We start from the raw sequence: 22,479 nt of genomic DNA on the forward strand, positions 1-22,479 counted from the left end.
CTGAGAGGTTGGCAGCTGGACGAGTTTGGCTTTGAGGAATAGTTAGAGGTCCTCTGCAGCTGAGAGAGCGTAGAGTGCTACAATTAGAGCTCTGGAGTTGGACTTTGCTAAACAGCGTTATAACAGATGCATTTCCACCATATGGAAGGAGCAAGAACATGGATTTTGTCTTTGACTAGTGCCTGTTAGGGTGCTGTAATGGAAACCAGGTCCTCCCTGCTTTGCTAAGGCTGGCAGCCTGCTTCTATATCCTGTTGCAGAAGAATTGCATGAACGGGCTGCTGTGACACACCAGTACTCCATCAGCGTCTCCCAGATTCTGCAATTTGACTCAAAGCTGGGGGTTGCTTTGTGTTAAACTAAAGAGCTCATAAAAGGGCATAATAAACTTGGTGTCATGTATCTGTTACAGCAAGATGAAATGCTTTTCTAAACAATTGACCGCTGTTTCTCACCAACTTGTTGGATCTGGTAGATTCCTGTATTGAATTGAATTAAATTCTGAGGTGTATTGTAAAGCATATCAGTGATCATGAGATTATTATAGTTTCTTTTGTCCTCAGTATCTGTCTCTATTAAGGCACCTGTGATGAAGCTAAAATTTTATCTCTTTCCTTTCTCTACAACAGATATTTTTGGTTAGGAAATCTTCGAAACTGCTGAAGAAGGTCATATCTCTGCGTCTGCCAGGAGACTGTGGGCCCTGCCTGAAGGAATTTGCAATAAAAGAAAGCACATACAGTAAGTTTTAAAGAATTTTCATCTATTTGTCTCCCAGTATGAGCCAAGAGTAGCTGAATTGGTGAAAACCACAGCAGAAAATACTCAGATTCATACGTAAGTCACTCCAAAAGTAATGCCTCCTTTTTACTTTCACGTAAACTACAACAGCTAATAAGAGCATAATAAAACTGGTTGATAAAGTAAATTCTCAGGTACAGAACACTATTTTTCAAAATAATTGCCCCTGTTAGCTCTGCATTTCTGCCAACAAAATGGAATATTTCTATCATGGCATTGCTGATTTGGGGCCTAATTGGTAACGAGGGGTAATTAACCACTGACTCTTTCACATGAGTGACTTAACACATGTGGAAAGCAGCGTGACTGGCTGTAGTACAGGTGTATTTAATTTGTCATCTGTGGCTGTGTCCCTAGGCTTGTTATGCATTTGCTAGAGGGTAGGGAATTAGTATATTGTTATCATTCAAGAGCATAGTTTTACCACAAGGGGGAAGTATATACTGATGGTTTTTACTCACTATTCCTGATTGAGCTTTTCACCACAGTCTGGGACCTGAACATACATCTCTTCTTAACAACCTTTACCCCCCTGCCAAGATCATCTGCCTGTTGACTACCTGCAATGTTAGTGCATCTCCTGAAATCCCTTTACCTGAATGCATCAATAGCCAGCTTGGCTAGTCCTTCAGTGTAACAGTTAGGTAAAAGATGAGTACCTGACTTTGCTCTGGTTCATGTGCATACAGACTTCATATTCACAGAATCACAGAATGGCCAGGGTTGGAAGGGACCTGAAGGATCATGAATCTCCAACCCCCCTGCCACATGCAGGGCCAGCAACACTGGTGATCCTTGCTTTGGGGAGCTGATCTTGCAGCATGGAGTACTGACAAAATTGCATTGCTGCTGCTCACCAAGAGGCATTGCTGGCATAACCAAAGCTTCTGCATGACTTCTGTTTTTTTTTCCACCAAGCCAGGAACTCCGCCTGATTTCAGTCTGAATGTCTTAAGCTTCTGCACCACAGGAAGTACTTTTCTTGAGAGATGAATTTCAAAAGAATTCCTCTGTCTGCAGAACTGGAACTGTGTGTGCACCTGCATAAGAGATCACCCCTCTCATTTGGCTTTTCTGCTATGCGCATGGGCTGAAGAATCAGACTTCACATTCAACCCTTCCTAGAAGATGTCTGAAGCTCTTTAAGATCAGCATTTGGTCTTATGACCAAATAAGAAGCCTGTCTTCTGGCACTGTACTTAGTAAATGATCTTCCTTCAGTGCCTTGGTCTCAGCCACTTGCAGAGGTAGAAGATTTGGACTGTGTCAATGTAGGAGCTTCTCCTTGATATCTTTTAGTTCTTGGGTGAGATTTCTCACTGGAATCAATGAGATTTAAGGATATTAGTAAACAGGTGAAGCCTCAGTTGTTAATTTTTTTTATTTTCCAAAACTGTGTGCAGTTCTAATAACACTAGATCTGATTCCCAGGAGTTAGACCATGTGTTTGGAGTGCAGAAACCCATCACCAAGACTGTCTATTATTTTTGAAACTACCTGTAGCTGTGACATGTACTCTTCCAAACAGTAGTTCTTTATTAGCCGTGTAGTATTGAGCTTGATGAACTTATAATTCTAGGGGGAGAAATAGAGATGCATTTACTTAAGCTTTTCTAAGAAACAGTGGATGGATTTGTGATTCTCTACCTGTTGTTACTTTCTTTGCAGCGTTTTCCTTAGAGGGGTCTGGAATAAGTTTTGCTGATTTATTCAGGCTCATTGCTTTCTACTGTATTAGTAGGTAAGATGGTTTTATATTCCATGGGAATCTATTTGCTGTCATTTACTCTTAATTATGTATAGGTACTTATACTACTGGTTTAACAGGTGCTGTTGCTTGAGGATATGTTAGTATCTGTGAGGTGGGCAAGAGGTGATTTGGCACTCACACAGTGTACATGTGGCTAAGTAGTTTTATTCCTTAAAAACTAAAAGCTTTCTGCACTAGATCTGGCTTGTGTTATTGTTCTCCATTCATGCGTCTCCCTTTGAGAAACTGAGTGTGAGAAATGATTAAGACTTTCTTATATAAGATATGTTTTCAGCCTAGAAGAGAGTAGGACCGGTACATCCTAGTTTGGAAGTGTTTAAGGTAGCTGCCAAAGTATTCATTTAGATTTTTAATCTGAGAACTGGAATTCAAGTTGGTGATCAGTAACAGTGTATAAAAGATAACATTAAGACTGATAGCATTTTGCATCTCATTGGCATGCTTGTAAAGGATGAGATGTAAGAGATTCTGCTGCAACAGGAGAAAATATAGGGTGGGGCTGTGGAAACGAGCCCCAGAGGAGTACTGGGATCTTGAAACTCATTTGCACTTCACACTTGTTCTCAGTGTGAAGGAATCCTGGCACTGATAAAATTTTCACCATACACTGTTTGTTTAAGGCTTTTATTACCTGCTATAGCTCAAGAAGGAAGTAGGAACAGGATCTCAGCCTGTGTTGAAAACAAAGTCTTATAAAACTTTGAATGTTGTTGTGAAAACCATATTTACTTTGATGTTGCACAACAGGGATGTCCTTCCATTCACCCTGAAGCTGCCTCATGCTATTGCTGCAGCAAAGACAGAAGCTGAACTTGAAGAGATTGCTCAGCTCGGACTGAGTAAGTAGTCATCTACACAGATGTCATTCCCTGTAGCATCACTATAAGCTTGAGGAAATAAGCTGTCTGTAAATGTTCATGTTTGTCAGTGATGATCCAAATTTCATTTGGAAAAGCAGCTTCTCTTACTGGGGTGGCCAAACCGTGTACTTGCCAAGCAGTTACCTTGGTGTTCTTCCTTGTTTCTTTAATCTTCTGTGATATTCATGTCTCTGGTAGTGATGTTTCCTTCCTTCCTTCACTCTCTCCTCTGTGTAGCCCCTTAAGCTGCTGCAAAGCAAGTCTAAAAATCCTCAGGCAAACATTTGATGCAGCTTGTTGTCTAAGGGTGAGTGTTGGCTGCAGGCTCACTAGCAGGCACTAGCTGGATAATTTGCTGTGGCTGATGGAATAGTCTAGGAACTGAGATTCACTATTAATAAACACCTCTATTCAGATTGACACGTGATTATTTATTTTAGGAGGGCAATTTCAACATCAGTGGCTTCATGCAGTAGCCTATGAATAAAAGGAGGGGTGTATACATAACATCTACAGAACATATCCATGCATGCTGGTTTGGTTGAAAGAGCACATAGCTGCATACAATTAAAGGCTCAGTGTAAAATGCACTTTGAGCATTACATTTGAGCATTACAGCAGATACAGAGGTTGGCAGGATTTGAAACATGGGCGCAACCCGAATGAATCACTGAGCAACTCCTGCAAAGTGCTGAATGGCCTCATTTCCTTTGGCAGGAAGGGAGGGTTAGCCAGGGCAGTCTTCTGTCCTGGTAGACTTTTGAGTCATCTTTAATTTAGCAGTGGACCCTCAGTAAATCATGGTGTTATCACAAGGCTCTCTAGGACTATTTGGCATAACTTGTAGAGAAGCCATACACAGGGGAGCACTGCATTGCTTTGCGTTTTGTCTTGCTGTATTGGCTGACGATCAGGAATTGTTTTAGAGAAGTAACTGTCTTCTGCACTTCTTGTCTGCAAAGTGAGGCGATCAAATGAAAGAGTGGAATTTTAATGGGAATACAGACTAACAGTTAACTGCTGATTAGGTAAACACTTGGAAAAAAATGATCTGACTGAGTTGCAGAGCAATGGAGATGGTCTCCCAGTGACACCTGGAGGCCCTCAAGGAGCCTCCATGAGTATCTCCATGGAGGAGAATGATGTTGAACAAGCTGTCCAGACTAACCACACTTTGTTCTCACTACTTGAGAGCACCATGGTTTACTTACTGTTCAACCATTTGTCTGTATCTTGTGTGTTGTTTCTTTAAGCTAATGCCTTTGAATTCTGAGGAGGAATTGGATTAGCCTTTAACTATGTGGTGGTTGTATTTGGAATCCATTATCTACTACATACCAGGTGAAGTTTGAGGAGCAAATGCCAAGCAGCAAAGTTGAGTTTCTGATGGTTTTCTTGGTGTCTACATGCAAAGCAGCACACGAAAGTGAGCTCTGGTGGTGTGGACCCAACTGATGCTAAAAAAACACTCTCAGGGGCCCTTCCTATTAACCATGAGCTTTCTTAAGCAACAAGCAGGCACAGAAGAAAACATCCTGCTCCAGTCAGAAGTTTTTCATGCTTCAGATTCTTTTGGCCTCTCCTGCTGTTTCACCTGCAGCAACGTTTATTTACATCGTACATGTTTGTAACAGCTCACGTGGTAGATGTGCTGCAGGCAGGATGCAGAGTCACGGTGCCAGGACAAAAAAAAAAAACAGGAATGCTGTGTGACTCTGTAAAGGGGGAAAAAAAAAAAAAAGAAAAAAAAAATTCCTCACATATGTTCTCTGGCTGCGGCTTGTGCCACGGGCTGTTTCCCATCTTCTGCCCATAGGTAAGGTACAGCTGTCAGGCATGGACCTACCATGGCTGTTCTTGCCCTTCAGCCCGCATTTGCTCTACAATCCATGTAAGGTATCTTAACACTCCAGGAGAAGGGGCCTTGCCAAGACTGGTGAACTTGAGCAAAGCCTGCCTCTGCTGTTCTTCACTTGTTTTGGTGTAGTGGTTATTCCTGAGGGCTTGTCTGGTTTCAGTCTTTGTACTTGGACAAACTGGGCTTTGCTGTTGACTCAGTTTCACAAAAATGCTGATGCTTTGCTGGGACGAGAGGCGGCAGCTGAAATTCGCTGGTTTAGCACAGGTTTTCCACTGTGCTGGTGTGGGATGGCACGTTCAGTCTAATTATGTGCTGCTGAGTGTCTGAAACCTCAGACAAACTGTGTCACCACTGCAAACACAGGGCTACAGGCCAGCTCTCTTAAAGAGACACGAGCAATTGTTCTGTGTGGCTGAAGACTGTGTGCCCCCAGTGCAGCTGAATGTGAGCTATCTTTACGTTTGTAGTTTTGTTTGTTTGTTTTAAGAGGAAACCAAACCAAAGTTTTTGAGTTATTTTAAATGGCAGCTGGAGTTGATCAGCCCAATTCGGTTGTCTTTAATGGAGTGGATTTATTAATACCAGCTGAGGATCTAGCCTTACTTCTGACTGAGATGCTAGTAATGAGATCATGCTCATTTTAGCCTCAAATTCATAAGAGTTGCTGTGTTACATTATCCATTCCTTTCTTTGGTGCTCAGCTAATTTTTAAGCCTAATTCTGTGCTCTGATTTGATGTTCTCCATTTCTTATGATACATGTAAATGAGTACAGCGTGCAGTTACATCTGGTAGTGCTTTCAGGGATTCACTGGGATTTTTTCTCCTTGAATTAATAAAAGCCTGTCTGAATTTCTTACTACGTGAAGCTGGTTGTGTAGAGCTGAATGTTCTGAAAGCCATCTGCGTGCTGTTCTGCATTCTTACACTGATGCAATGCTGATTTTTCAGATTTCTGGAGCTCTCCAGCTAACAGCAGCCCCTCAGATGCTTCACCTCCCCGTAAGCCTGGGCCTTCAGACAGTGCTTGCAAAGACTCGCGTCAGCTCTGCCTTATAAATGGAGTGCATTCTATACGAACCAGAACGCCCTTGGAGCTGGAGTGCAGCCAGACCAACGGAGCGCTGTGTTTCATTAATCCACTCTTCTTAAAAGTGCACAGCCAGGATGTCACTGGAAGTCTGAAAAGGCAGAGCCTGAAATCTCAGGACGTGAATGGCACCGAGAGGCCTCGCTCCCCCCCACCCCGGCCACCACCTCCTTCTATTAATAGCGTCCTCATGAGCCCACAGCTTTCCAGGACTATAAAGCAGACGAGCGTGCCAGAAACAGTCAACCATAAGAAAGAGAGAGACTTGGATTTGCTGCAGAGTAAACCAACCCCTATTCCGCCTCCTCGGCTGAAGAAGCAGGCTGTTTGTGCAGAGGTGGAGGGCGGCAGCTCAAAGCCCGCGGCCGCAATTCAACCTGCCTGCAATTCTGTGCGTGTGCCCGCGGCTGCTGACGTAGTAGGTGAAACCCCCCCACCTCAGCCAGCTCCAGCAGCTTCCAAGAAGACTGCAGTTAGCAGCTCTGAGTCACACGTACCCTGGAATGGAGGCAGGCAGAGGCTGAGCGACATGAGCATTTCTACCTCCTCCTCTGACTCGCTGGACTTCGATCGGAGCATGCCGTTGTTTGGCTACGAGGGGGACACTAACAGCAGCCTGGAGGATTTTGAGGGGGAAAGTGACCAAGAAAGCATGGCACCTCCGTTGAAGCCCAAGAAGAAAAGAAACAGTTCGTTTGTTCTCCCCAAGATTGTGAAATCCCAGCTACGGAAAGTTAGTGGAGTTTTCAGTTCCTTCATGACCCCTGAAAAGAGAATGATTAAGAAGATTGCAGAGATGTCCCGGGACAAACGCACTTACTTTGGATGCCTGGTGCAGGACTATATCAGCTTTCTCCAGGAAAACAAGGAGTGCCACGTTTCCAGCACAGATATGCTACAAACAGTTCGGCAGTTCATGACCCAAGTTAAGAACTATTTGTCCCAAAGCTCTGAACTTGATCCCCCAATCGAATCGCTGATTCCAGAGGACCAAATAGGTAAGGAATACTATGCTGTATTTTGAGGGAAGCTAAACGTGTGTAATCTGTATTAACGGTAATATTCTTTATGCAAGTTTGGAAAGATGGGATTAATTTTACTGTCAGAATTCAAGACATTGAGTATTTCAGTTGTTAAAAAATGTTAGAAACTCCACACCAACAAAACAAAAACCTAGCAACTCAGGTTGGTGCTACCAAGTTGTTTATAAAAGGCTATCCTCAAAATAGCAACAGCAGTTATAGGACTCCTTACCCATGATCGTATTTTTAATCTGCAGTACCGCTAATTTTGCAAAATCTCTCTTTTGTCAGCAGTTGTTTTGTCCCCTCCTTTGGGCTGAAACAGTTGAAGTGCTGGCACCAAAGCTGGGGCAATTTCAGCAGCACACTGAGTATGCACAGTAGCTGCAAAACTAGAATTTATTAGAAAGGGGTGACAGTTAAGAGCAGGGAGGCGTTCTGTAGCAATTTACTGTGGAAATAAATCTCATTCATCCAGTCTTGTTCACTCCAAGCAAAGCTGCACTGTCCCTGCAGATGAAACAAACTGAAAAGATAGAGTTGAAAAAACAAAATGTGTGTAGGAGAGAACGGGATGCTAATCTCTGGATTTCTATATCTCTCTGTTGCATGTATGTGGTTATAAAAGGTTGCAGATAAGCTATAGGGTTGAATACATGTTATATTAACAGGGAGAGACTTGTGTATCCACCAAAGTGAAATCATTGTTGCTGCATAAAATCCCACTGTCCCTCTGCCTTGCTGAGTGTGAGCTGTATTTGTAAAAGAGCCTATAAGCCACATTCAGGAGGTAAACATCCCTCGGGGCAAAATACTTTCCTTGTGAGCTCACTTCAGTCCTAATTTGCTTGTTTTTCTCCTATACCCCAGTGTCCCAACAGCTGGCCCAGTGCAAAATTGGCAGGATAGTTCTTTCTCTGGCAGTAGAGGGTGATTTTATGTTGACATTTCAGTCTGTCCTTGACTGAGAGGAAATGCTTCATGTAACCTGAACTTCACTTATGGAAAGTCAAGCAAAAGTAATAAGCACTGCTAGAGCAAATAGACACTGAGAGTCCTCCAAGTTGAGACTCTTTAGAAGAAGTATATTAAGTAGGTGTTACATGGAAGAAAAAGGCAATTGGAGCAGTGGTGTTTTGGGGCCTTTTCCTCTGGCCTTCTGCAGAGTGTTGGCAATTTGACAAGGAATACAGAGCTGTATTTACTAGCAGTTTGGTCAAAGCTCTGTTTAGCTTGTACTTTTCGTTCCAAGGGTGTGGTTAAGTCAGACCGAGTCTCTGAAGGTTGGAAAAATGTCTGCTTTTAAACGTTTTAGTAGTTTGGAGTAGCTGAAGTTATAAGACATAATAACTACATCGGGTTTTCTTCAGTGACAAAGTATAGCTCTGATCCTCTGACTAAATGCAATTAATGTGTAAGGCAGGATGCTTTTAAACAAACGAACTTGCTTTTGAAACAACTGCTGTCTATTGCTGGATCCTGGAAGTGAATCAGGAGCATCAGATGTTGCTGATCTCAGCAGATAACTATGTGACAGCAAGATGTAGTCGTTCCTATAGAGAGCTTAAAAGCAGCTCTGCCTGCTATCCAGGTTTTTACTTGACTATTTCAGTACAGAATTGTAGGCCTTCCTGGAACAGTAAGATTCCCAGCATTGGGATGGAATTAAAAGTATCTGGCTTTTATTGTTCAAGAGTAAATGCAAAAAGTATTGAAAGTCATCCACACTCGAATATGCTGGGCTGGGCAGAGGAGATCCTGCTCAACTAGCAGGTGTCTGGGAGGTGGTGTCACTGGTGCTGAGTGAGCAGTCACTCTTGTCAGGTGTCACCAGACAGGGTCCCAGTGTCTGAACCTGGGCCTAGGCCAGGAACGGTCAGCTTTAAGGAATTTGGCAAGGAAGTCTTAGTTGTTTGCTTGTAAAGCTGCCTGGAAAGAATGCTGCCTGTTATCTTTTGCTATTTCTAATGCATGATGGATTTTTCAGTGTGGGATATCAGGTGTGGGAAGAGCTCTTAGGGGCAGGACAGCGCTGTGACAGGGGGATCAGGGTCAGTCAGGAGGAGCCAGTGGGTGCAGGAGAGGGCACGATGGCTCGTGTCCGTGGGTCAGCCACTCTGGGCAGTGCTCAGAAGTCTCCACTGATGATCAGGAATCCCAAGCCTCCAGAGAAAGCCTGCTAACTGTTCCTAGACATAGAAAGATTTTCCCTTGCCTAACTTCACCTCCCTGTACCTATTTCCACTCATAGTGGACGTGGAAATCATCAGCAGTCCTTGCTGCAGCAGCTTTTTATGTCTAGGATGCTTCATGTGGCACCTCAGTGATTGAGGACCTCACTTTATTCATCCCCTTTCCAGCTCTGGTTTCCAGCCCTGCGTTCCCTGTGGGGTTGCCTGGTCTCTGCACTTCCAGCTGGCTGGCCTTGGCACAGTCAAGCCAGGTCTGCTTCCTGCCACTTGATTATGACCTTGCTGTTGTTAGCGTGTCTCACTGGGGGATGTTATTTTCTCAGACCCCATCGAAATGGTTGCTGAAATAGTCACAGGACTCTGAAATTCAGTTTTTCTTCTGTGACGTGCTTAATCACTTTTCATCTTGTGTTTTTTTGGGTTGTTTTTTGGTTTTGTTTTTTGTTGTTTTTTTTTTTTTTGTTTTGTTTTGTTTTTTTGCCTTTTTTACTGGTTTTGTGGAGAGTATAAACTTCAGGTCATGCTGATTTTTTTTTAAGTATTTCTTGTTTGACAGTAAACTGTTGGTGAGTTCCCAGAAAGTGCAGCATTTTCAGTTCACATACCCTCTTTATAATAACCACAGCTACACCATATTTCCCTTATTTATAGGAAAGCTGCATGGAATAGGGTTGAGGGTCTCAAAAAGGTCAAGAGACAGACTACCACCTGCTTTTCTTCATTGACTGTTATCCTAAAGGAATTAGAATGTATTCCATTATTTCTTCTTGAAAACCTCCTGTTGGCTGAGCTATTTCTAAGTGCTTATGTATTCTTTTTTTCCCCCTCCACGGTTGTTCATCCTTGTACCTTATCATGTTGAGTTGAGAAAAGTGGCTTCCCCCTCTGTTACCCCTCTCATTAAAATCATAGAATCATTAAGGTTGGGAAAGATCACTAAGATCACCAACCTCACCCCCCCCCACCACCGTGCCCACTGCCCACGTCCCTCAGTGCCACATCCCCACGGCTCTGGGACACCTCCAGGTGACCTCACCACTCCCTGGGCAGCTGTGCCACTGCCTCACCGCTCCTTGGGAGAAGGAATTGTTCCTAACAGCCAACCTGAACCTACCCTGGTGCAACTTCAAGCCATTCCATCTCATCCTGTCACTGTTACCTGGGAAAAGAGGCTGATCCCCATCTCACTACAACCTTCTTCCAGGTCACTGAAGAACACTTCTCCGAAGTGGAAATCCCATTGAGTGAGCAGGAAGCAGTGGTAAAAACATTGAGCAAAGGCAGTGGGTTTGGTTCTCCTGTTCTTGGCCATCCCTTTGATTTGTTCTGTGGCTTTCCCTGTGCCTTTACTACTGCCTTTTTAAGAGAGGACTCATTTACCACACAGCCATAGCGTGAGTATTGAACAGCCCACAGCTTGTCTGATTAAAGCAAAACAAACCTAGAGCAAATACATCTGTGACTCACTGGTGTGCTTTCTGCAGGCAAAGCAAGGGAAGGTTCATCTCAGAGACCATTTTCTTCCCTACTCTGTCAGCTTCTGCCACTGCACAGGGCTGTGCAGGATGTGTGGGTGTGTGAAGCCTTACTACAAACACTGCTCCTTTTGAGACGTCCCTGTCTGCACCGTGGGCTAGCTATGTGTCAGTGCTGACATCTGCCAGGAACTGGGCACTTGGCCATCCTGTAGGTCATGCCAAAAGTAATGCCTCCTGTGTATTTCCACAGAAATGACAACAGATACAAAGAGCACAATAATACTACCTGACAGAGCAAATTCTCAATTACAGCACGTTATTTTGCAGCATGGTCACCAGCATTAGCTGTGCGTTTTGCCAGCGATGAACAAGAGCCTGCATGCTGCTCTTGTAAGATCTGCACCAGTGGAGATGGCGTACCAAAGCAACCCTTTGCTTTTAGCATCCCAGGCAATTTTGTTTGTGCTTTTTGTAGTGGATATCCGAGGCTGTCTTTGTCTCCACTGAGTCCTTTTACCGAAGAATAGTTGGACCAATATTAGGTGATAAACAGGGCATGCATATAGATCCACAGGCTGGGAACTAATAGGTGATGCCAGTGGAGCAACACGAGTTGGTAGTGGGGAATTGGGAGAGTTTGCTGCAATTTGAGGCAGCAAGGATTGTAGGAGGGCATGTGAGGACACTTGCTGTTACTGATATGTTGTCCTCTCTAGAATCAGGGCTGTGTGGTTTGCAATGGAAAAAATAAAACAGCATGTCAGCGTCGGATACAGATGTGCTTCCACGAGTCACAACGAAACTAGCTGGCTGGCCTTACAATTCATTTATCAAAGCATTTCCAGTTCCCATTTTGAGGCTAGAGGCTTATTTAAGTATCATTTCAGGAACATTAAGTGATTCTTAAATTATATTTTTTCCGTTCCTTTTTTTTTGTTGGGCTTTTTTTTTTTTTTGAGTCTGAGGAGTGACTGTTATTTCTGAAACACTGAATACCCTGGAGCCTATGGGACATTTGATATGTTATTGTTGGATATTTGAAAAGAGTTGGCTTTTTCTGCAGTAAACATGAATTTGCTGATTTGTGTCTTGGAAAAATGCAAAGAGGTTAACTCAAAGAATCAGTGCTGGCAACCAAGAGATGCTGTAATACTAATTATTATTTGAATATTATTGTTAATGGATTATTACGTGGAGTACTGTGCCCATTTCTAGGGTTTGATGTGGGTGTGTAGCTCTGCAAAGTAAATAGATAAGGATCATTTGTTTGAAATGCTGCTACTTGTTGTGGTCTGATTGGTGGCTCTGGTCAGATGGGAAGCTGGATCTGCCTTTCACTCTGTGTAACATGGCCATAAGGAAATCAGGAAAATCAAGGCAAACGTTGCTCCTCACGTTTGTATTTTCTCCCTTCCAGCAGATTTTGCAGTGTTGTGACAGAGAACTCAGATGCCTTTATGCATAGTTTGGGATTTGCCTGCCAGACAAAAGCAGAAAAAAGGCTACATATGAAGCATAGGGGACTATAAGAGGAGAAAAAAAAGAGATATGAAGTTAAAACCCCAAAGGAAAAAGTGCCATTACCAGGAGAGGCAATTATTGTCTGAAAGAATAAGGCGAGGAAAACAGAGTTAGACAAAACCTATTGGAAATAAAAAACCCCAAGCCTTAGAAATGGTTTGCAGTTTTAATGTTCCAGCTGACCTCTGTGCTCTCTGCCTGCCTGTGGTTCCAGGCCTGCCTGCATCAAGCTGAAAGGCCCTATGTTTCTTTTGTGCTTGTGGGATTTGTGCATGGTAAAGATAATTTGTGTGAGCTAATAATGTAAGCCATGTTGTCATAGGGATACTGAGCAGTGGGAGAGGAAATTAGCTTGTAAAATACAGGTTGGCGGGGAAAACATTTAGCCAAAGACCTTTCTCTGTTGATGTGGTCCATGCTTTGAACATGGAGCGTGACTCTTAATGAAAAGCTTGAGTAGAACAGGCATAAAAAAGAACAAGTGGCTGTGCCACGTGCACATTATTGCCAAACAAAGAACTTAAGACTTGATGACAAAGCTGTATGCAGGCTTGCATGATGAAATCTCAAGCAAGACAAAAACACAGCTTCCTTTTCATTTATAGTTTAAGGCCCATAATCCTTCAAAGTTCTTAAAGAGCTTGACAAAGCTGAGTCAAGTTTTTAGGAGACTTCGATTGAATTGTAGTTTCTGATGGAAACTGTGCAAAAAGAATGAATCTTCTTGCCAAAGCAGATAAAAGTTATGGTTTTGGCTGTGTTATATTGTAAGTTTGGAAGTTAGTCTAAACTTAAAGCAAAACGAAACTCAGACTTCTGGCCAACAGCTGTGGAGCCACAGCTTTTTTTCTTTTTGGGGTCAGTCTGTGGGTTTGTGGTGGGATTTTTTGGTGTTTTTTTTCCTGCTTGTTTCCTTCTTTTGTTGTTTACCAGATTGCGGTAAATGAAAATGGAATACAGATTCTGTTCTGCTTCTTTGTTTTCTTGTTAACAAACATCTGGAAACTCAGCCTGTATAATAAATAGGTCTTGTCAATTGTGTTTTTTTTTTTCCCCTCTGCAATATCTGTCTTGGGAATGGTTATATTAACTCTGGCACTGCTCTAGAGGAGGAAATCAACTGGCCTTGTGTTTCCCGTTGCAGATGTTGTCCTGGAGAAAGCCATGCATAAGTGCATTCTGAAGCCATTGAAGGGCCACATAGAAGCGATGTTGAAAGAGTTTCATACTGCAGATGGTTCTTGGAAACAGCTAAAGGAAAACCTGCAGCTGGTACGGCAGAGGAATCCTCAGGAACTGGGCGTGTTTGTTCCTACACCAGACTTTGTGGATGTTGAGAAGATTAAAGTCAAGTTCATGACCATGCAGAAAATGTACTCGCCTGAAAAGAAAGTCATGCTGCTGCTGAGAGTTTGCAAGTTGATTTACACAGTTATGGAGAATAACTCAGGTATGGTGCATCTTGTGGTTCAAGCTCGCTGAGCTCCAAACCTGGGGTGGTGTTTCGCAGGAAGCGAAACCACTTGGTTTTACCAATACACATCTTGTCCTAGAGCTCTCACAGCGTATCACCTTGCCTTTTTGAGAGGGATTCTTTCTTTTCTCTTCTTTCCTGTTATCTCTGATGCATCTGGCAGCACACCTGTAGATTCAGTGTGAAGTAGATTTGTGAAGCAGCTTAAAAGAATTAAATAAATAGAAATCTTTTGCTTACCTATAGGCTTCAGGGACTGCCAGAAAGGCTGTCCTGTGTGTGAGCACTGAGTTCAACACTGAGTCTAAGTGAGTATTTGTCTGGAAAGTTGTAATTGAGGGCACACCCAGTATTTCAGTGTAGTAATTAAATGCAGCATGCAATAAAACAACTGCAGTATGCAATAAAACAACTGCAAGGGTGCTACGTTATTGCATAGGTATTACTCTGTCACCCAGAGACTTTACAGTACACTGCTGTGGTAGGTTATGAGTTAAGGCAGTACACTGCTGTGGTAGGTTATGAGTTAAGGTGAGCAGTGCTGCTCGTAGGGTGGCTTTTCCCTAAGCAAATAAAAGCTGCTGGTGGTAGTAGGCAGTTTGTTTTCAAAATGGACGTTGAATCTGAAGCTGGACCTGGTGCTTATCTAGGTCTAAAGTGCATTTAGGTCCAAGGTCTTGCCCAACTTACATTCTGTGCAAACTTCTGCATTCTAAAGTGCATCTGGGAATTTTGGCCTGAAGTGCTGCAGCTGTTATCACATTGTGTAAGGCATTTCCAACACACAGAAGAGAACTGTGAAGAGACTGCTGCTGGCTAACTCTTGCACAGCCAGTTGTGCCTGTTAATGTCTGCTTCATGTGCTCTCAGCCAGTTACCTTCCATACTTGGAGGATATGCTTTAGCCTGGTTTAACTTTAGATCAGCCTTTAGGTCATCTGCCGTTTCACCAAAGAATAAGGTGTGATTCCTGCTTTTGCTGGTTTCAAGTGGCCATCATGTCGGTTCTGCAGTGAACACACTTCAGCCAAGTCTAAGGGTTTGGCCTCATCAACTTTTCTAAGCAAAGTTTAAATGCAGTAAAAGTGGCAGAAAGGCAAATGTAGGTGCAGCACAGTCTGTACTTCAGCTATGTACTGCTTTGCTGATGGTGCTTCACCAACTGGGTAAGGATGATGCATTAGACCTTGTTCAGTGGTACTTAGAACCGTGCTGCGTCAAGGAAAAGAGATGAGTTTCCATATGAAGTTTAATAGGCTTTTATATTCAAGACTCTGTGCTGGGATTCAAACTCAAACTGGCATTAGTGACTGGTTCTTCCCAGAAAGTGGGTGTTCCTGCACAAAACAACAAAATGCCTATTCACCATCTTTTTAGCCTGTGATAGAAATGAGAGTGGAGATCAGGTTATAGACATAGGGCACAGCAGCTTTCTGGGAGCTGACCAGATGAACTGATGCCAAGCTGAGCCCAGTCTTCACATTCTCTTGCATGCTTCAAGGCACATGTCATCAGATTTGTGTTTGTTGGAAGTATAGGATCATGTGGGTGTTGATCTCCTGTCTGTTGAGTGCCAGATGACATTCTCTTTGCCACACACTGATAACAGAAGACTGCAAAGTAATACAAACATTGATCAGAAAGGCAGCAAAACGATGCTTTCTGTTCAAGTGACAAAACTGAAAAAAAGGTGTGGTTTGTGTATCACTGCTCATTTCTTTCACCACAGGGAGGCTGTATGGAGCTGATGACTTCTTGCCTGTGTTAACATATGTATTAGCTCAGTGTGACATGCTGGAGCTGGATACTGAAATTGAGTACATGATGGAATTGCTGGATCCATCTTTGCTGCATGGAGAAGGTAATGTTTGTTTATTTTTTTTATTAGAACTGAGTAAAGGGTATGGGGAGGGAGACTTTGCATCACTATGCAGTATCTTTACCTCATTCAAGTAGGAATACTTTCAAGGGAAATCCTGATGCCAGTGATGCCAGTAGCATCATTTAAGTAAGAGTTGGTTTGTTTACAGCATATAAGCTCGAGTGGCCAAGGAGAGTCTACTGGTATATATGACATTATGAGGGAATATCTTGGTTCTGGCCAAGAAGGAGGAGACATCCTGACTTGGCAAGCAAGCACATGCACTGTGCAGGTGCCAAATGTATTTATCCTTCAACGTCTGAAAATATCCTGAGGGTATTTGTAGGGCTGCAGCTTTCAGTTAGGTTGTGGCACAAAATGGAGATTGGCTTAGGTACTTAGTAAAAACTTCTTGGAGAAGTCTTTGCCAGGTCAGTGCTTTTAAGAGCATATTCCCTTCAATGATCTTCGCTTCATGCCAGTATTTGTTTCTCACAAAGTTTTTTTTAGCCCTAGGAATGTGTTTCCTAAGGCACACTTGATTGGCTGAAATCTGCTAGAGGAAGGGATATCTCCCTTCTGCTTTCCTGATGATGTTCTTGACAAACAGGTATTCTGCAAGCCTTTGATAGGCCACAAACTCTGTCATTTTATGAGGAAGTGTAAAGGTTCTTTAGACCAAACTCAGCTGTGATTTTATGTATGTGTATTTGTTGCACATCTCTGCTGTCTTTTGGCTTAATGAAATTGCTGTATCCTCTTACGTGATGGTATGCATGGAAGAGCCTTGTTGGGATTCCAGTTGGAACTAGTGAGTTCCCTGCCTTTGTGTATGGAGCGTCCTCTGAGTGCATTCATTGCTCGTGTGTTTTTGCCTGGAAAATACTTGAGATATGAAACTGGAGATCACAAACATGTTTACATTTACTGAACTTTTTACTGATTTTTATTTTTTTATTTTTTTAATTTAACAAAAGTAGTCCAGCCATTGTTTGGCTCTGTCTTCAGCACCAGCTGAAGATCTGTGCTGTACAGGAAAAAATGTTTAGTGCTCTGGGGTTCTGCAGTTTAAATGTAATGTATTGTCCACTTTGGCTCATGGGCCTTGTGTGTATAAAAGTTGTTGCAAAACTGAAGGCCAAGAGACTGCTATTTGAAACCAGAGCCTTATTTCTAAAAAATAGATCAAACTCTGATGTGCTTCCTGGGTGCGTGGCAAACTCTGTCATTACTTTGTTGCTTCCATGTTCCTGAACAGTGGGTAGATTCTTTCATTTTGATTAAGCAGTTGACAGATGTCATCAGTTCTTGAAACTTGGGAGGACAATAAGTCCCTTAAGGAACCAGCTGTCCCCAGTACCAGTGGACCAAGAGCTAGATACTGTTTCACTGCTTGATAATGTGGACTGTGTCTGACTACTACATCTCTCTTGCCAACTAAGAACATACTGTTCAATATTTAGCAGGCTAACGAGCTGTTTTTATGTATTATTATTTTGACAGTAGAATACAGGCACTATCACCTACGTAAGAATCGTGTTTGTAGTATTGTGTTTGTGGCTGCTCTGAGAAGTTCTTCCCTTGCTGTCCCTCACAGGAGGCTATTACTTGACAAGCGCTTATGGAGCACTTTCCCTGATCAAGAATTTCCAGGAAGAACAAGCTGCCAGACTGCTAAGTTCAGAAGCCAGAGATACTCTCAGGCAATGGCACAAAAGGAGGACGACTAACAGGACGATACCTTCAGTTGATGATTTTCAGGTAGAGCTCAGGGCTTAAGCAGAAGAGCCAGGAATAATTGTTATGTTGGAAATCCCCATTTGAGAGTTATGATTTGTTATGATTGCCCTGGGGTTATGAAGTAACTGGGTTGAAGCAGTGCTGAGAATAGGGCTGGCAAATTTTCCTCTGTTCTGAAGTCTTTGTACTTTATAACAGGATTCAATTATGATGTCTGGAGAAAGTACCCAATATGTTTTTCCCAAGCACCCTTCTATTTGAGTCACTCAGAGCATGGACAAACTGAATCATATCTCTTGATTTAACTTTTCTGTATGTTCTACTGCTAAAAAGAACAGATCTGGAATTCCAGTGGTATGTGAATCACCACAGCTCCCCAGTAGCTCACGGTGGCATACAGCAGGTGGCAGAGTGGAGAGGTGGGAGAGTAGTTGTCTACAGTTTTAAAGTCAGTGCAAGGAGTAGTGTTCTATAACTTGGATGTCTTCATGTTTGTTTCTTCATTTCTTACTGCTCTTTCAGAGTAGGTCAATAACTTCAACTGAAGAATAACAAAAGGTGCAATTATTTCATCTTTAAAAATCAGGCCTGCTTATTTTTCCACATAAAGCCATGGGATTCTGTGGACTGAAGAGAGGAAGATGATGTAATCAAGAAGGATTAACTTCTTCATTTCAGTTGTTTGTGGTTCACTGCACAAAGTTTCTAGTGACAACCATCAATTATTTATTACATAATTAAGTACTTGAGAAGTGAAGGTGTGGGATAATCCAGAAGGTAATGAAACCTTTCAGCTCAGGCTTCTGCTTTATCAGAGTGCATATAAAGAACTACAGATCAACACTGAACAGAAAGGAACTGAGAAAAGAAGCAGTCTTGTGCAATTTGTGTCTTCAGAGTAGAGCTGGTTAACAGAAATACCAAACTACAGCCAGTGCACAAAGTTAGTCCATCTTACTGGGATCCGTTCTTTATTGTGCTTACCTGTATTAAGGAAGAGTCTCAGCCTACTTCAATCTGATGTTCTTTCTCACAAAACACTGCATCATAGGAAAATCCACCTCCTGGAGTCTTTGCTGGGTGCCTAAATTGCAGAAGATTCTTTGGGCAGGATCTTGTGTTCCATTTATTCTTCCCTTCCTCAGCAAATCAACTTCAGCCAACCTATCTGTACAGCTGGATGCTGTGCTGAGTCTGGGAAGATGCAGGGTTTTGGGGAAGAGCTGGCACTGAAGTTCTACAGTGCTTCTTCTGTTGTCTCTTTTAAAAGAGAGCCTCTGCTGCCTACTCAGAATGCCACTTCTCCATTTTCTTTCTCAGCATCCTACAGTCCTTGAAATAAAGTACCTTTCCTACAAAAGCATAAAGTCACTTCAGCTCAACTAATTCTCCCATCGAACCGAGATGCACTCACTGTGCTTCTGTGCTGCAGCCTAGTGAAACTCGAAGACCTTCATTCTCCATTCCTCAAAGGGTCATCAAAAGCAAAAATCCCATATGTTGATGAGGATTAAACACAACTTTCCAATACTGCATAAATAATTTTAACACTGAGTTATGGGCAAACTTCGGCCTCTCCTTGGAGCATTCCTACCTGCATGAATGCACGTGCATTTAAAAACACACCTTCTGTACATTAACTACATTAGAAATTAAAACTGAAATGTGCACTGCTGCTTTTTTTCTTCCTACTTCTTCAGGTTTGGCATGCTTGTTTTATTTAGCATGCAGGCAGGTAACAGCTCATTCAACAAGCAGGTCTTTCTCACTTTCCTGGTTTGCTTTAGACAGTTTTCAATTCTAGTTAATTTCTTTTTAAAAAAAAATGACATGATGTGTTATGTCAGACTTGTGGGATTATGTCAGTTTCAGTAGAGGAAAAAAGATCCAGCTTTTACCTCAAGATCATCTAAATTTACTCAAATGCAGCAGAGTAAATTTATTCTTTCTGCAACATCCCTTTGTGCCTTCTTTGGAGAAGGAAAACACTGTCTTATAAAATTTGTCATATCAGACTCAGACACTGATAAACTCAATGAAAATGTCCTGCATGAGGCTGGATTACCTTGTGCATGCTACAGTATCGGAGTGCAAAAAGATGCTTATCATGTAGTAGCTCGTGGAACAACATCTCTGTTTTCTTGAAATTAGCTGGGGCTTTTTTTCTGCTTCTGACTAACATATTGCATAAAGTTTGTTTTTTTTTGTAGTGACCGAGCAGTGGCATCAGCAGCATCTCTTGGGTGTGCTGTCTCAGATATTTATTTTGCTTTTCAGCATTTTGTTTCCTGTTAAAGCCTAATGTGAAGTCCTGTTAAAATCGCTGGGGCTTTCCACATGTCTTTAAGGCTGTATCTGTTCACTCCTAATTGTAGAGCTAGAATGCAAAGCAAGGAAAGGGGGATGTTGGCTTGCTGAGTTTCAGTAATGCCCAGCTGCAGATTAGCCAGTTTCACCACCAACATTGCAATTCACAAGGTGGTCAGAATTTACAGGAACCAGTGGTATGTGTTTCACAACTAGAACGCAAGGATGTTTGGCTGTTCATTGCTGACTCTTGAATTTTCAGAGGATGTTTTTTCTTTTGTTTTTTTTCTTTTTCTGACACCTGTTTTCTCATCCAACAGAACTACCTTCGAGTTGCATTCCAGGAAGTTAACAGTGGATGCACAGGAAAGACCTTACTAGTAAGACCGTATATCACTACAGAAGATGTATGCCAACTATGTGCTGAGAAGTTTAAAGTGGACAACCCAAAAGAATATAGCCTCTTTCTTTTTATTGATGACACCTGGCAGCAACTGACGGAAGATACCTACCCACAGAAGATAAAGGCTGAACTGCACAGCCGTCCGCAGCCCCAGGTCTTTCACTTTGTCTACAAGCGCATTAACAGTGATCCCTACAGTGCCATTTTCAGAACGACGACTCTGCCTCTTAAAGCCAGCAATTGACAGTTTAACTTCTGTTTGCTTACCTGTTGAAAATAACCTTGTCAGCTCCCTGCTTTAGGAGCTGAAACGGTCTATGCAGGTTTTAAACCATAAATGCCTAGCGAAATGTGTGCAGACACATCTAGTGTTGCTTAGAAAAAAACAGTAATACATGTACACCATGCATATGGCTAGTTGTGCAGAATATTCCACCTGAGTGTTTGAGCGAGCAGCCCGTGAAGCTGAATTTCTTGTACCACAGACTTGCCTGAAATGAAACATATTATACTGTGGCCCTCTGCAGTTCTTTTTGCTGTAGTGTGCCAAAATCTATTTTCTTACACTCATCCTTTAGCCAAATGTCACTTTGATTTAAATATACGTATGTTAGATAATTACTACAGTAAACTCTCTGGTGTGTGCTCAGTTTCACCAGCATGAGTTGGACAAGACTGTCCGATGCAGGGCATCAGTTAGCTCATTACCTGGATGATTGCATCCTTTTCTAATTTTTTTTATTACAGAAAAGCTCCATGTTTTTATATATATTTCCTAGAAATTTTATAGCAGTTGCAGGTAAACTGTCAGGGTTGTTTTTTAAAATATTTTTTTAACTATAAAATATTCTATAATTATGCATGTGATTTTAACACTTAATATACAAGAATAAATCTCTTGCTGGTTTTAGAGTATTGCATTAAAAGTCTCTTTGGTTTCTCTTCTTTTCCTGTTACAGGAGAGTTTATGACATTTCTGTTATGTGTAAGAAGATTGTAACATTGGCACTGATGGTTTCAGTGCCTTTATCAGAACTTTAGGTACTGTTATCTGGATTGTTGTTTATATGTATTGTTTTAGATAGAACTGGGTAGTTGGAAGGGGAAGTTGGAAAAAGAGGATGTAGAGAAGGGACAGAGAAAGAATTTAAGAACTGAATTTGGGATTAAAATGTGTCAGTCTGCTGGTTCAGGCTCCTTGCAGAAAATGAGCAAAGGTTGGCAAGGAACTCACATGTAAACTTTATTGTACATTTGCAGAGGGATTTGACAGCACCTATCCCAGATACTGCTGGTGTTAGCAGAGAATTAGATGTATCAGTACAGTGAATGAGAACACTAACCATTTTGTATAGTCTGTCAGCACCATCAAAATGTGTTTTGAACTGAAGAGTGTGTTGTAGCATTTCATGACTCTTAAGTAACTCAGTAGGTGACATGTGAAGGTCAGAGTCCTACATATACAAAGATAAAATGGTATTGAATATGTGTGTTCTGTAGGCTTGTGCAAGATAGCTGGTGCTGTGGGTGATGCTGTGGGTCCTCCTGAAGTCAGGTAGGGCTGGCTTTTTCTTTTTTTTTTTTTTCTGGAGAGACAGAGTTTTCTCCAGGTCCTGTGTGGGCAGATGATTGCAGAAATACATCACAAGCAACATGTGTATTGTACATACAAAGATCTGTAGCATTTTTAATGTTAGTTTGCCATGTATTTGAAACCCCTGGCACATGTTTGTATTTCATTTTGTAAAAGGCAAATGGTGAATTTTGCACATAATACATTGTAATACTGAATATAATTTCAGATGTTGTGTGCTGTGATTTTTATAATTTGTTTTCATTTTTAGAAATGGTTCACGCTTCGGAATGTTTTGTGTTGTGCTGTTGCTCCTTTTTCAAGTCTTTGCCAAGGAAGGATGCAATAAGTAAACGTTGTGCTATATAAAATAGTTTGTGAGGATCTCGATGCATGAAGTAATTTTGCTTAAGACCAAAACAGAAGAGTAATTGTGATGTTAGCAGCAGTGATACTCTCAAGGCTTGACATCAGTTAACTGATTCTTTCTCCTCTTTCAGTGTGGTATTAACCTCTGTATCACCAC

At 42.1% G+C, this 22,479-nt stretch overlaps 1 protein-coding gene across 3 annotated transcripts in view; it reads left to right on the forward strand.

The window, feature by feature from the left end:
• Positions 1 to 22,181, forward strand: part of RIN2 (Ras and Rab interactor 2) — a 58,586-nt gene extending 36,405 nt beyond the window's left edge. For all 3 annotated transcript variants that reach the window (XM_003203643.4, XM_031552289.1, XM_019612512.2), the window contains 8 exons: positions 630 to 741; positions 2,470 to 2,542; positions 3,320 to 3,411; positions 6,244 to 7,380; positions 13,740 to 14,045; positions 15,799 to 15,930; positions 17,528 to 17,691; positions 20,298 to 22,181. In XM_003203643.4, coding sequence (XP_003203691.3) covers positions 630 to 741; positions 2,470 to 2,542; positions 3,320 to 3,411; positions 6,244 to 7,380; positions 13,740 to 14,045; positions 15,799 to 15,930; positions 17,528 to 17,691; positions 20,298 to 20,624 — 2,343 coding nt within the window. In that variant the 3' untranslated portion in view covers positions 20,625 to 22,181. The remainder of the gene's footprint in view (positions 1 to 629; positions 742 to 2,469; positions 2,543 to 3,319; positions 3,412 to 6,243; positions 7,381 to 13,739; positions 14,046 to 15,798; positions 15,931 to 17,527; positions 17,692 to 20,297) is intronic.
• The last annotated feature ends 298 nt before the right edge of the window (positions 22,182 to 22,479 follow it).

This window comes from Meleagris gallopavo, chromosome 2 (assembly GCF_000146605.3).
Source record: "Meleagris gallopavo isolate NT-WF06-2002-E0010 breed Aviagen turkey brand Nicholas breeding stock chromosome 2, Turkey_5.1, whole genome shotgun sequence".
Lineage (NCBI taxonomy): Eukaryota > Metazoa > Chordata > Aves > Galliformes > Phasianidae > Meleagris > Meleagris gallopavo.